The sequence below is a fragment of the Dromaius novaehollandiae genome, chromosome 2 (assembly GCF_036370855.1).
Source record: "Dromaius novaehollandiae isolate bDroNov1 chromosome 2, bDroNov1.hap1, whole genome shotgun sequence".
In the NCBI taxonomy this organism is placed as follows: Eukaryota; Metazoa; Chordata; class Aves; order Casuariiformes; family Dromaiidae; genus Dromaius; species Dromaius novaehollandiae.
The window spans coordinates 83,828,722-83,844,087 of NC_088099.1; the positions used below are offsets into that span (position 1 = coordinate 83,828,722).

At 42.6% G+C, this 15,366-nt stretch overlaps 1 protein-coding gene across 2 annotated transcripts in view; it reads left to right on the forward strand.

Annotated features, from left to right (window-relative positions):
• The window catches only part of FBXL7 (F-box and leucine rich repeat protein 7), a 203,826-nt gene extending 190,828 nt beyond the window's left edge, over positions 1-12,998 (forward strand). For both annotated transcript variants that reach the window (XM_026121867.2, XM_064506870.1), the window contains 2 exons: positions 4,614-5,225; positions 10,019-12,998. In XM_026121867.2, the coding sequence (XP_025977652.1) occupies positions 4,614-5,225; positions 10,019-10,755 (1,349 nt within the window). In that variant the 3' untranslated portion in view covers positions 10,756-12,998. The remainder of the gene's footprint in view (positions 1-4,613; positions 5,226-10,018) is intronic.
• Positions 12,999-15,366: the final 2,368 nt, after the last annotated feature.

The following is a 15,366-nucleotide window of genomic DNA, read 5'->3' on the forward strand; positions in this document are numbered from 1 at the left end:
CCAGAGTTATGATCCCACTTTTTGCCCTGCTCCGTCCTTTCAGGATCCTGAACTCCACCATCTCATGGTTGCTGCAGGCAAGGCTGCCCCTGACTTTCACATCCCAGAATCACATTCCTATACTGCGCTTAAATGCTTCTTACACATATTATTTTGCATCTAATGTTACTGACAGAAACACCTGTTGCTTTTTATTTTTCTCAGCTGTACTAACCCTTCAGATCCTGAACAAGGTTTGGTTTAATTCTTGCCTTACTGTTGCTACCTGGGCGTAAGTTCCAAAAATCTCAGTGGTGATGGTAGATCTGCAGGAGGGATCCCCTTAGCTGCCTGAGATAAGAGTCTGACCTTCACTGAAAGTTGCATTTTAGTTTTGTAAACTTGAGGCCTCATTTTGGTATAGAATTCACTTTAAAATAGGTATACATAGAATTTTATAGTGCCAAGATATGGTTGAATGCAGTCTCGCTTTAAATGTGGGAAGTGGTTCAGTCTTAAAAAGTCCACACTGGGATCTAGACATCAGGTGTTCTGGGTTAGTGTCCACTGCTGGTTTAACAAAAGCGTAACACTGTTTTTCTTCTGACTCTGAATTCAGAGTCTGCATATTGTTGTCAAGAACAGAATGCATGGAGACTAGATCTTGGTTTGAATCGTATATGTTTAAGGCTTTTTTCCCCAGATGTATGTGTTAATTGGGAAACTGAACCAAAAAAAGGAGGGGGGGGGGGAAAAAGCCTTTGAAATAAACCAGATTCCTAATGGAATAAGAAAACTCCCGCTAGTGCATTTTCTCCCTCTATGTCAGCTTTTATGGTTCTGTTTCTGGCACACATCTTCTGAGATTTCTTTAAAGATTGCTAAGAAATTTTCTCTTACATGAACAAATGATCCTCAGAGCCTGAGCAAAGTTCTAATAAAAAGCATCTTGCACAAAAGCGTTGGTAATTGGCAGGGAGGCAAAAGAGGCTGTAGGGAGGGAAGTGCAGGGCTGCTTTGCTTTTCAGTTTTTTTTTTTTTTTTTGCTTTCTAAGATTTACCAAAATGTAAACTTGTGTTACAGGCTTGTAGGCAATACTTTTGGGGGAGAAAACAGTGCTGTATTTGGAACAATTTTATTGAAAACAGCAATGTGTACCTTCACTTACGCTTTTTGGATTGCATTTATTGATGTCGCGCTGTCATTAAATCCCTCTGACATAGACTGACCCGAATGGTTAGCTAGCACTCACTAAATGGTGAAGAACAAAATTTGAAGGAAGCTCTTAGATGGTTCAGATAATGCTATGGGATGTCCCTCCCAGCAGTACTCAAAAAGCCAGGAAAACATGCAGCACAGCAAGTGTATTCCTGAAGCTTTAAATGCTAGCAAAAGGCTTTCCAAGCTTTTACTAGCGAAAAGCTCATGGGCTCACCTGCTATTTTTTCTCCTTAAGGGTATACAGTGAACAGTAAGCTGGAGTACCTCTGTAAAGGTAAAATGCTTTCTAATAGCCTGTTGTGTTACGTACTCAGCGGACCAGTAATGCTCTCCTGACTCTCTTGGTTGAGCTTATTGACAATGCTATGGTCTTTTTCCAAAATACTGGGAGGGTATGTACATGTGTGTATCTGTTGCATGTGTATGTATATGTTATGTATCTGCTTGGAGGTCCATGCCGCGAAGGTGGGGAGAGCAAGTTTCATGTGAAGCACCCTCAGGATTAAAGGTAAAGGAAATACGGGATGCACATCTGGAACTTCTATACTAATCAGAGAATGAAGGGAGCATGAAGCAAGCACTGAGTGTACCCATAAAGCAGAAGGTCAATTTATTTATTTATTTATTTATTTTTAGCTTTTAGGTCTAAGTTAAAAAACACATTTTGGTAATTTGTTATGCACCTAGAATGTTAAGGTACTCAGTGTTCACAGCTTGCACAAGAGTGATGTGGGAATGCCGCTTTTGATCCAAATTGCCTAAGTAGGAAACTAGGAGTAGAGATTAGCTGTATTAGCTTGATGCTTTGATCACACAGTTTTTGGTGGGTTTAGGGGCGTATCAAGGGAGTACTGAAAGGGTTTTTTTTAATATACTTCAGTAGCAATGGAGAGTAGGTGAATATATAAGTTTGTAGAGGTTGTTGGGCATTTCCAAGAACCACTGGCTAAAAATGTATGTTTTCAGGATGTGCTGGGAGACTGTCTAACAGGAGACAATCGTATTCCCGCAGTAGTAAAAATTGTTTACGACAAATTAAACAATGCTTTTGGTTTTCAGTTTTTCTTTCAGGTATTTAGCTGTACAGAAACAACTGTTTGTTGTTTGGGGTATTTTATTTAGTTTGGTTTGTTTCCCCTTTTTGTGCAGGCTTGTGTAAAAACACATGAATGAAAAAGTAAGAGGAAAGGAGAGAAATTCACAATACAAAATACATGTATTAGTGGGAGATATATCCAGTGCTAGAAACTTGTATTAAATAATTAATGCATTTCCTTTTATATCAGAGGCATCCTTTTCTTAAAATCTCATGAAAAGAGCAAAAAGAGTAAAAGGCTCCAAGTCTGCCACGTTTTATGCACATATTTAACTTCAGGCACTGTCTGGTTTTGGTGGTAATGTGAGGAAGGTCAAATAGATGGTAAGTCCTTGCAGAAATCAGTCTAGGGGACTATTGCCTAAGTGGTCTGAGGAGTCCTTGTCTGCAACAGTCTGGCTGCTGCTGGTGGGATTTTTTCTTTCTCTCCAGCTGTAAATCTCATTTTTAAGATACCGAAGTATGCTAGACACTTTCCAAATAACACTCTTCCATGCAATTGTTTGCAATAACTGCCACCGGGATATTAGGAGAGCTCAGATGGGAAAAGAAGTGTCTGCAAAACCCTCTCTGTATTAAGATATGGTCTTTTCTCAAAAATATGCAAATCCCTGGGTTAGATCCAAGGGGCCATAGATGAGATTAGAAGCCTTGAAGAAAATGTGTTTTCCTGTCACCTGTTGAAATGCTGAGTTTCTGTCACGGAGAAACAAGATACAGATAAGGGAGAGGGAAGGAACTGTGAGGTGTAGCTTTTTTCTTCAAAGTGCAAGATAATGGCTTTGAGCACTCTTCAACTGAACTAGGTGATTTTGGGCAAGTAGCTGGACTTTGTGTCTTGGTTTCTTGGAGCATGGTTGTGCATCTCTGCCAAGACATGCTGTGAAAATAGTCATTTGTTTGCTACTATTATAGCCAGTGCAGCAGGGAAAGCCACAGACCTGAGGCCCTGGAAAGCCCATCTTGTTGACTTTTCAAGAGATCAGAACAGGCCTGTGGTTGACTAAGTAAAAGAAAAAATGCTTGATAGGGAAATTCATGTTTAGTATATTTATCAAATTCATCTAAAATATGGTTAGCTTAGAAACTCTGCCCAACCCTGTATTTTTGTAGATGTGTTGAATACAGTTCTGAGGGTGCCCTGCTTAGCTTGCATCTGTGCTGTCACGGATGCAAAGTTGTAGAGCCAGTGCTTTTTAAGGAGAGAGTTTTGTATGCTTCCCTGAGCTGTCTGAACACTGAAGTGACAGAAGCAGATACAACATGCAGGAAATCTGGATGCTTTAAAACCATTATTGTTACTGCATTCATATTATTTGTTGTTCTACTGGATGATTAATTTTGGTTCCCGTGTTCATCTTCTGAAGGTGCTTTTCTTCCTGAAAGATTTCTGTTAAGATCAATACCGAGAGACCAAAAGTGGAAAGGTTGAGCCCAGCTGCAGCATTCCTCTCATATACACTGGTTGCATCTTGCATAGCATACTGCCAAAGTACCCCTGGGTCTCTGAAAGTACAGCCCATGGCGTCTTCTTGACTATCAAAACTATATCCCAGTTGTCTTCCAGTCTTTTACCTGCTGTTTTACGGAACAGCTGGAAGAGCTGGGAGCAGGAGTTCTGTTTCCTGATGGTTTGGGAAAGTGGGAATGAGTCTTAGGCAACAACAGCAGCACAGAGAGAAAATCGTTAAAAAAAACAGAAACAAAGAAACAAACAAAAAAACCACCTTTCCTCAAAGCAAGCTTTCCCAGTAGAGGCCCTGAACTTTTGTGTGTTTTGTGGGTTGACTGTTCTTGGAGTAACTGTTAGCACTAGTAAAAAGATCATGCAAACATGGTGCAAAAGTGCCATAACAAACTTCCAGGCATGCTGTTTCTTTGCCACTTACTTTTCTGGGCTGGTTCTTTCGATCTGACTGAAGTTCATTTTAGTCCATGTGTTTTTTGAGCGTGTTCAAAGAGGCATAGCCAGCCCCCTTTTAAGAAGTAGTTGCTAGGCTCTTGATTAACCTGCTGAGTTCAGACCCACAATTCATCCTTTGCCAGTGTTGCTCTGATAGCAGAGCTACAAGCGTCTCACTGCGTTCTTGTAGCCAGTGCTAAGGTGAATAGTGTTTTCAGAATATGCTCTAACTTACATTTTAGAATATACTTGTCTTCTCTCACTGTGGTAAAAATGACTGTTTAAAAAAAACAGAAATCAAAAAAAAACAATGTCTATCAGGCACTATTAATAGATAGGGCTAGCAGGGCGTTCTGCTCCGGAGCGCCCAGCGACCAGGTGCTGTTCCCTGAAATCTGTGCTTTGCCTTCCAGATTCTGACTTGAGTGTGCGGACGCTCAGTACGCCAAGCCCGGCATTGATATTCCCGCAGAATTCCCACAGTTTCCAGAATGGCAGAGGGTCGTCTACTTCCTCGTCCTCCGTCACAGGGGAGACCGTTGCCATGGTCCACTCGCCGCCACCAACCCGCCTCACGCATCCTCTCATCCGGCTGGCATCCAAACACCAGAAGGAACAGGCCAACATAGACCGGCTGCCAGATCACTCCATGATCCAGATATTCTCTTTTCTGCCTACCAACCAGCTGTGCCGCTGCGCCCGGGTGTGCCGCCGCTGGTATAACCTCGCCTGGGACCCACGGCTTTGGAGGACTATTCGCCTGACAGGCGAGACAATCAACGTAGACAGGGCTCTTAAAGTGCTGACGCGGAGGCTTTGTCAGGATACACCGAACGTATGTCTCATGTTGGAGACAGTAATAGTTAGTGGCTGCAGGCGGCTCACAGACAGAGGACTCTACACCATTGCCCAGTGCTGCCCAGAGCTGAGGAGGCTGGAGGTATCTGGCTGTTACAACATCTCCAACGAGGCAGTCTTCGATGTGGTGTCGCTGTGTCCCAACCTGGAACACCTGGATGTGTCAGGTAATGGGGATACTTAAATACCCATACAAGGTGGGGGCTAGAAAGATGGTGCTAGCCCAGCACAGCTGCATAGGTCCCCTTTCTGTGTCACCTCTGTAAGTAGGACTACTAATCTTGTAACGCTCTAGTGGTGTGCAAGGCATGGCTACTCTTCATACCCCAAATGCCATTAGTACCTCCTGAGCAGACAGGCCCCATCCACTGGAAACTAGCTAGCAGAGATGACCTGTTAAAATAGCAAGACACTTTCTATAGGTTTTTGCATGAACCACCCTTACGGAGGCCCAAGTTGCAGTCGTTAGTATATTGTATGGTAAAGGCTAGCTAGTAGAGTAAAAATGTTTTGATATCATATATATATATTAAAGATATATATGAAATGTATATATCTGTAATCGTATTTGATTAGTGACTTGAGCAGCAGCTCAGAATCAGTGCTAGACTTTTGTCCAGGTACAAATTGTCATCTCTAGCTGAACTTCATGGTCCTTTTGTTTCCATTGCTGCTTTAACCAGACTGAGGGAGCTTGGACTTGCGTGTGTGTGTGTGAGTGTACAGTGTATACATTTGCTTAGCAGCTTTCTTCTTTTTCACCACAGTTATGTATCACTGAAGCTGGTTAAATGAACAGAGAGAGGTGTTTTGGATGGTTTTCCCCAGATGTGCTCTGAGTATACAAAGTGTTTTTGTCCCCACGTTCAGCCACACAGGATTGCCACTGTGCAAATAGGCTGGCACTTAATTCAAAGGATGCACCTAAGCAGAGCACTGAAGTAAATCTGGCATTCAATTCATATTTTGTGGTCTCAGTGTGTTACCAGTCTAATGTAGATAGTAATCAGCTGGCCAAGATTTGCCATTGCAGAAGTAGTGATGGCTACACAACAGGCATGGCAAAGTGGGGATAGAAAGCAATCCTGTTGAGTCACTGGCACTTATGTGAACTGACTTTTTCCATGGCTGCCTATCTGGTGCAGGCTCATTTGCTTGCTTTTTTTTTTTTTTTTTTTTTTAAAGCAGTCCTTGCTTGCTTTGGAACAAGCAAGACAAAAATTCAAGTGTTAAATGTTATCAAATCAGCATGTATGGGTTCAGACCTAGCTTTTATAGCATGTGCCCGTGTATGAATTTGAGAGAATTCAATTCTGGGGCCTTGATTTAAGCCCCCTTGTAGTTCTAATGTGGGTAATTTTTGAGAATGCTTTGGAAACAGGATCCCATTTTTCCCCTCCTTCTGTCTGGATGAAATAAAATATATAAAAATGGTTTTCACTTCTTTTCTGTTGGACCGTAGGTTTTTGAAGGGTTGCTGGGCAGTTTGCCAGTATGCGTAATGATGATCCTTTAGTAACATTACTGTTCTTGTATCTCGCATATGATGCTGTACTTGCTGGCATGTGCAAAGGGAGGCGGAATGAATCTAACTAAACAAACTGAATGCTATCTGATAGGGCCAGAAGTGACCTTAGTTATTTGTAGCAAATCCCAGGTCGGTGTGTACACAGCACTGTCTTCAAATAAACAGTGTGTCTGATCCATCTTAATAGTATGTGTCCCAAGGATTGTATTAACCTCACAAGATTTAGCTCCTATGGAAGCTGCTGCCCATGTGAAATGTGGAGCTCTTTCTTTAAAAAATTCTGTTATCCACAGGAACTAAGTTAATCCTTCTGGTTATTTCCTATTCCTTTCCTCCCTGCTGGAAGGGTAGGACGTGCCCTCTGTAAACACATTGATCTTCAGTGAACAACTTCTCTTAGAGTCCTACCAGAAAGGCACCTCAGCTCAATAATAAAATGTGGGAAAAGGCATCTTATAACACCCACACAGGAAAGCCAGGTCTGGCAAGGATTCTGTGAAAGGAAGAGACAGTTTTGGAGGGAAAGAGAAAGTGTAGCTGGTTTGGTGGACAACGTCTCGGGGACTGGAACAGGAGAAAACCTTGGTTGAGCAACTGGTGATTCTGTTGCAAAGGTTCAGACTTTCTCATTAAGCCTCACTTTGTCCAACTTTGGGGATGTTTCCTATAGAAGTGAGTTTTCTTGCTCTCATTCTCTCTCTCCCTTCTCTCTGTTTTCTCAAACAGAAGGGGCGATTCCTGGGCTTACTAAAAAAAAGCAACCCATATGTTTGTAGTTGCAAGTCTTCCCCTTCAAAGGACAGGGTCCTGGGTTTTGACCAGCCTGCGCAGGTATGAAGGCATGTGCTGAAATAACTTACCCTCTTGCAGAGCCCAGGCTCAGACTGTGCCATGGGTGCTTATGTGTTTAAATAGAAGGTAAAACAGGGAGGCCAGAAAGAAGAAAAATGCACTTTTTTCATAGCTGGGAGCCTGTGAAAGGAATTCCAGGAATAATGTTTCAAGTAGTGATTTTGGTTGCTGTACAGACTGTCCCTGGATTCCCTAAAGTGGGGCTGTACCCTAGGTCTTTGAACAAACTTTGGGCTAAAATCAGAAGATCTCATGTGAGGAGATCTCTTCTGCGATCAAGTCCAAGAAGCAATTAGAAGAACAAGGCTTGCATCTAATGTATGAGTGCTTCTTGAACCTGGAGTGGTCCATTGGTCTGGTCTCATACTGAGCAAGAAAAGTTGGGCACATGTGCTGGAGGATAACACTGTACTTATAGCTAGTTAATTAAAACTCAATTTCTCATTTGTACATCTGTTTGAATCCCTCTCCTCCTTGTTCTTTAAGATGGTTACTTGGCAGCGATAACATCAGAATCTTTAATGTCAGAACCAGACATTCATATTAACTTCCTGAGTTTTCGACAACATAAATTCTGTGACTGTCAGCATCCACTTTGTGGGCAGCTCTGAGGTATCCCTAGAAGCTGGTTGAGCGTGACTGCAAGTTATTATCTAACATGCTAGCCAATATTTTTTTAAATCTTTTTGGAAGTTGCTTTTCCTGTTTTAAAATCAGTTACATTTCTTTTGTGGAAAATCATACTAGAAGAGTTTTGGTTTTACATATTTATTATTTAGGGCAGAGAAATCATTACAGACCCAGAAACCTGTCACTTTGCCTAAAAAACAGACAGTTGTATATCAACATGGACTCTTTGCTGGTGCAACTATTTTGAATATCCTTCCTATGAAATATTTTGCACTGCAGCCAAAATAACTAAGCAACAAGAAGATGCTGACATTGTTGAAACAGTGATCACACACTGATGTACAGTGACTCCAAACCTGCTGTGAGACTTCAGACCCATTCACTTTTTAATTTCAGTCATTAAAGCATTCCTCCTTCTTGGATCCTCAGTAAATGGGATATTCTCCTCTGCCTCATCAATCCTTCATTCTCACTTAACCACATTTTCAGACTGAATTCTGGTCAGCATATAAAATATCCATATTGATTCCTTAACCTGACAACCCTTTGTGCAAGCACAAGAGCAACTGCCGCATAAGGTCTTGGAGAAGTTGACAGAGCTCTGCCTAGGTGCCAGCTTCTCCTGTGAAAACCCAGCTCAAGGATGGGGACTCCTGTTGTGCATTTTATATAACCTAGTCCAAAGTGTGTATTTGTAGTAGATGTGAAATCTTGCACCAGTAAAACTGAATTATATTCCTTCTCTTCAGAAAAATCACCTTGCAGTTTTGAGTGTCTATGTAGTTTTTATTTGAAGGCAGACACTTAGGCTTGCTGTGCTTTCCCCAGGGTTTGGGTCACTTCATCCCTTCCCTGTTGCCCAGTGTTTCCAGCAATACAGAAAAGCTCCTTTTCCTATCTGAGGACACCCCTTTAGGTATACACTGCAGAATTTGTCTGAGTAGACATTTATGGCTAAAACTGTTGGGCCAGGGTCACAAGCTGGTAGACCTCCACTTCTTCCTTACAGCCTATTCCAGCCATGCTAATGCAGTGTGTGCGGCTAAAGGTGACACAGGTAAGACTTTCCCTTCAGGAGTCTCAGAATGCAGGCTTGCCATGGAGCAGAAGGAGCACCTTCCAGAGAAAGCTTTCATTCACCACCATGTGCAGGGTAGGGGTTAAAATGGGAAAAATCTATGAGCATGTTTTGCTCTTTAATCTAACTCTTAATCTTTCCTTCCAGGATCTGGTATGTCTCCTCTAGTCTAGTTATCTCCATTTGTAGCCAGGCCTTCTTGCTTAAAATAGTCCTTTTCTGTGTCTGTGCATGTCCTCCTATGCCCTTACAAGTCTGGCTCCTGCTGACTCTCTCCATTCTCCTTAGATTACCCAAATCCCCACCCTTCTGCAAACACAATCTTGCCATAGTTTTTGTCCTTCCCAAATGGCAGGCTTGGGGCAGAATAAACATCTGTTGCCCAAATGCTTTTTGGAGAGTGAGTGGGGTTTGTCTTTTCCATAATGGGGTTTGATGGTGAAACAGCCTCTGATGTTGGCTGACGCACTCGATGAGACTGCCTCTGCTCAGAAAGCTGTGTTGGTTGTTATGTAGTACCATTTTCTCAAATTGTCACTGCATTAATATTGCAGTAAAGAATTAGTTTGTCCCTAGGTAAACCTAGGACCATCATTTTACATTTGGGATGTCGACAGAACTGTTTTGTTGCTTTGCTGGTGCTCAAAATCCCCAAGCAACCTCAGTCGGCTCCAGTGGCATTATTTAATATTTCCCTGGGTGTAGGGACACATCCCAGCAAATCCAGACTAGTCAGTCAGGATGCTTCTGCTCTTGCAAAGGAAAGATGTCTGCATCACCTCCAACATGCAGTTTCATACTTGCCTTTCCAGTCTCTCTGAGGATTTTTTTTTTTAATTGCTCATTTAAATTTGCTCTGTTTCTCCACCTAGGCTGCTCCAAAGTGACATGCATCAGTTTGACTCGTGAAGCCTCCATCAAGCTGTCTCCCTTACATGGGAAACAAATCTCCATCCGCTACTTGGACATGACAGACTGCTTCGTCCTGGAGGACGAAGGACTGCACACCATTGCCGCTCACTGCACTCAACTGACCCACCTGTACCTGCGTCGCTGCGTCCGCATCACCGACGAGGGTCTCCGCTACCTGATGATTTACTGCACGTCCATTAAGGAACTGAGCGTGAGCGACTGTCGCTTTGTCAGTGACTTTGGCATGCGGGAGATTGCCAAGCTGGAGTCACGCCTTCGATACCTTAGCATCGCTCACTGCAGTCGGATCACAGACGTGGGCATACGTTACATTGCCAAATACTGCAGCAAGCTGCGCTACCTCAATGCGCGGGGCTGCGAGGGTATCACGGACCACGGTGTGGAGTACCTCGCCAAAAATTGCACAAAACTCAAATCGCTAGATATTGGCAAGTGCCCTCTGGTCTCCGACACCGGCCTGGAGTTTCTAGCCCTCAACTGCTTCAACCTGAAGCGCCTGAGCTTGAAATCATGCGAGAGCATCACGGGGCAGGGCCTGCAGATTGTAGCTGCCAACTGTTTTGACCTGCAGATGTTGAACGTGCAGGACTGCGATGTCTCTGTGGATGCTCTACGGTTTGTTAAACGGCATTGCAAGCGCTGTATTATAGAGCACACCAACCCTGCCTTCTTCTGAAAGGACACCCCACAGCTGTTGTTACAACACAGTATTAAAAACACTGATGTATAAACACACAATCCCATACTCAGTAATGCTGTCTTTTCTATGGCTCACAGGAGTCAGCTTTTCTTGTTTGTTGGTGGTGAGGGGGGGGTTTCTAGAGGACTATTTTGTTTGCTTTTTGTATGATCACTTTTTAAGGTGCGGCGGGTCTCTGTGAAGAGGCTGCCTTAAAGCAAAAGCGGTGAGTGCTCAGCATCCCCACTGTGCCGCCTTTTCCATAACAGCCCTGATCTTGTCCCAGGCTAATGTAGCTGACTTCAAAGGTAATAGCACATAATCCCTCCTTTGGAAGTGCTACTAAGCTGTGTGAAATATATCTGAATTCCAGCTATGCTCATGAGTCTGACTATGCAATATATGTCATGTTCCCCAACTTCTAATATGGTTGATAAAGCATCCCCTTATCTCCATGTAGTTTCTCCTTGGTGGTCATTCCTCGTAATTCCTCAGGAGACACTGGGTGATGTCTTCAAATGTGCTTGACTGGGGCAGAAGATGAGCTGCTGGCTATTGCTGAGCACTGTGCTGAGTGAATTTGGAAATCATGCCCATGCATGGTTTCTCTTGGAAAGCCTCCTTCCAGATCACTCATGCGTCATCACCACTTGCCTTCAGTTCTGCATCAGCCCTCTCCTGCATGTGTAGTACCACCCTCTGGTAGCCAAAAGGGACTTCTGGGTCTTGTAAGCAGTGACATTTTCACTTGAGTGAAAGAAAACAGATAAGATATTGGTGGCCTGGCAAAGGAAAAAGTCAGCAGATCAGCCTGAGAAGCCTTTGTGTTTCTGCAACAAGCCGAGATAGCTCTGTGGTACACCACGGACTCTGAAGTGTTGTGGAATGGTTTGCGTGGGGCAGTCCCCGTTGCTGTGCTACACTACTGCCACCAGAAGGTCTGTCTGCCTGCCTTCACAGTGTCTCCTCAGCAGCCATGGCACTAATGCAGCTGATGCTCCCTGAGCAAACCAGGCGCATGCGTTGAGGTGTGTTCAATATGTGCCTTAATACACGTAGAAACCTGACCATTTTCTGTGGCCTTCCAGTCTAAGGGATGGATGGCTGATCTCATGACTTCAAAGACATTAGCCTGCTATAAGATCACACTCATGGGGAAAGAGGGGCTTAGGACATTGTTCACATTAGATTTAGATTTTTGTGAAACCTTGTCAGTGTGTGTTCCCTTAAGCTGGAGAAATGGCTGCTGTTCAACAAGGAATTAAACCATCAACCTTGCCCTGCAACACTAGAAGCCCTTACTTACTTCACACTTTTCTGACAGCTATTTTCTCTGCCTTTCCACATGTAATGCTCTGATCTGAAAGCCAGACATGTTAGGAGTGATGATGTTTTCAGGCAGGCCCCCTGCGCGTGACTAACAGGTGAATTCGTACATTCAGCTCAAATGCTATAAATGTCTTGGTAAAGGATGTAAGAAGGGAAGCACTGCATCTGGTTTTCATAAGCCGTGGTTCCATCATCTCCAGGCAACACTAATAAAATCATTGGTATGAAGTAAAAATCCATATGCTCAAGAAAAATATGTAATTGCTGAGGAAATATTTGTAGCAACACACTCGAATTATAAAAAGCACTGCTTTTGCACATCCCTGCAGCAAGAACTTGTCCTACTTGTGCAAAATGCCCTGTAACTTGTGTGTATTCCTCCAGTTGTGAATTTCTTAACTTAGGGGATATTGTCAGCTCTGAATTATAAGTAATATTGTACAAAAGCAAAGAGGGACAAGGAAAATAGGTTTTTCATTGCTATTACTGGTCAGTGTGTAACAGGAGGGTGATACCATTCTTCGACCAGTTAACATCACTGTAGTTTCCCTTTTTGTATTTTTTTAAATTAGAGATTTTCTTGAGCAAGCAGTACAGTATATTTTATCCAAGTCAGCTATGCTCTGTTTATCCTTTATCTCAAAATGGCCCCAAGAATAGTTAAATGTTAAGCCCATTCCTGAGGGTGGTGGGATTTTGAGCCATTTGCACTCATGAAATATAAGTCTTACTAGTAACATTTAACTGTTTATTAAAAAAAAAAAAAGCTACTTCTCTGGCTATGCTAAATTGAGTGAATAGTGCTACATGTTTTTTAAGGTTTCTAATGTTTAAATTGGCCTGTACTGTACAAATCTCACTATAAAGCCTTAATTTACTACCAAGAAATAAAGCAATATATTGGTAACTGATGAGCATGCATGGTCATTTACACTAAGTGATTAACTTCTGGCCAAAATGGAAAGATATGAAATATTTGTAGAGCTTTGTTTTCTTGAAACTAGGTAGGTGAATGAGCACATCATCACATGAGGTAGGTGGATGACTATAAAAAATGATTTATTATAGATTATGACCTTGCATGGTCATAACCTGTCATAACCTGTCTCCTTATAATTTGCTTTTCCCTATGTGATTCTTCTTGACCTTAAAACATAACCACTACCTGGAAATGTAGGGAAAAGAAAAGCCAGTATATAAAAGGCATATGTATAAGAAGTTCAGGAAGGCCTCTGCATTGATTTAAAGGCAAGTTAACATATTTGATGTGAGAAGTAAAATGGAACAACTGAAAGGCTAGAGTACTTATTAGTGTAATGTTTGAATGTTTTAAAAAAATCCACTCTGGGGTCACTAGTGGAAAATGAATAAAGGTAATTTTTCTAAGCCAGACATTTCTAAGTACATGATCTTACAGTCTTACATGATCTGATTTGGCACTCTGAGACGACTACTTATTTCAAGAAAATTTGAATTTAACTTATTGATACAGCTTGTCTGTTTTGACTTTTAACATTTTTCCTGTGCCTGCTTGCAAACTGACACAACAAGAAAAGAAATCAAAATAGTGCATGTGGAGCTGGGTTTGCTGGAGAGGTTGCAACATGCAAGTGTCGTGTCTTTGTTCCAGTTTGCATTTGGCAGAAACTATAAATTTCCTCAGTGAAAACATCGTTGATTCTTGAACCGTAAAATTCAGGCTCAAGCACTGAGGCTTCTTCCAGTCTGCAGTAGCACATAGTGATCTCATCAGAGAAAGCAACTGGGAATCACATCAGTCAGGCTGGCACATTACTTGCATCTCCAGGATAACTGTGCAATGTAGAAGGAGGTCTTCTACAGATGCATCTAAACCAGCGTGCTCTCAGATTACGCTCAAAGCTCTGTATCTATCTATCTTCCTCATTCTTTTGATTTTGGTTTAAAAAAAAAAAAACCTACTATATTCCCTGTATGATCAGTATGAGGTTGATGCGAAGTGTAATAACTTTTTGCCTTTTTTACTGGTGCTCATTTGGCTTCCTAGAAAACGTAAAACAGTTTCTGCTGGATGTCAGAACCGTCACCCAGATTGTAACCTTCCAGCAGTGACTTACGCGGTTTCTGAAAACTTCTAGTCTTTGAGCTGGAAAATTTAAAAAAACTAGTAAAAGACCTAAGTTTAGCACTAGCCTTGAAACAGGTCCAAACTCTCATTAAAAGGAAACACAGTGACCATTTTGACTGTAGACTGGCTGCCCTGTAGCTGTCAAGTATTAGTTTAAGGAAGGGGGGAGGGGGGAATCTACAATAGAGTTGGTAGCATAGCTTCTTTTCCCCCAGAGTTCGCCAAAAAAGTATCTCACTTTCAGTTTTTTATAATTTTGTCAAATTTAACTGTTTGGACTGAAACTTCCCACGCTGGGCTTGGAAAATGTGAATTGAAGTGGTTCATCTGGTTCTGTAAAGAAAGGTGGGAGGAAAATTCATTTTGCTCATGTTAAACTCCTGGTGACCTTTTTCTTCGAAGAAGGTTTGTTGCCCTCCATCTCCCCCAAGGCCTTCTGAGTGGAGGTGCGAGCCTCACCAGGAGGTCAGCTTTAAAACAAGGATACGTCCTACTGGTCTCCCTGCTAAGATTCATCCAGTTTTAGCGACTCTTGTCTTTGAACATGTCTGACTCCATGGTCAGGGAGCAAAGGTTTTGGCATCTAAAAAGAAAAAAAAAAAAAGACTCCAAAAATTGTCTCCGCTGGGCATGCTCATCTCGAGCATGGTCTCTTGAGGCTTGTAGTCTGGTGAGGCTGAGATTTGCCAAGTTAGGAGGTGTTTGTCACCCTTGCTGTATGGAGGGGGAAATGACCTGAGTTGCATCAAGGTTGTCTGGGGAATCAGGCCAGAGGAGGGCTCGCACACAGGGAGTTTGGGGAACTGGGAACAGAGGTGGGATGAAGGAAGCTTCCTGGGCAAATGGACTGGGAAAGAGGCATGTGAAGAAGAGATGAACTGATTGATTTTTAGTTTTTGAAAACAAAAAGCAGGGCTGCAATTGGGAGAGGTGGATTTTTCTGAGCAGTTGGAGAGAGAGAGTTGGGCCAGAGGGAGGGTCAAGTGTTGAAGAAAGGCGTTTGGGGCAGTAGTGGAGGCACGAAGAAAATGGGCTGTATGGTCTGTAAATAAAGCACATCCCCTCCAGGGAAAGCTGGAAGAAGGGCTATTTCTGTGAGTATGTCTCGCAAATTTGAAATAGCTCTCAAGAATAATACAGCAACTTTGAATTTAAGGCATCCAGTATCTGCC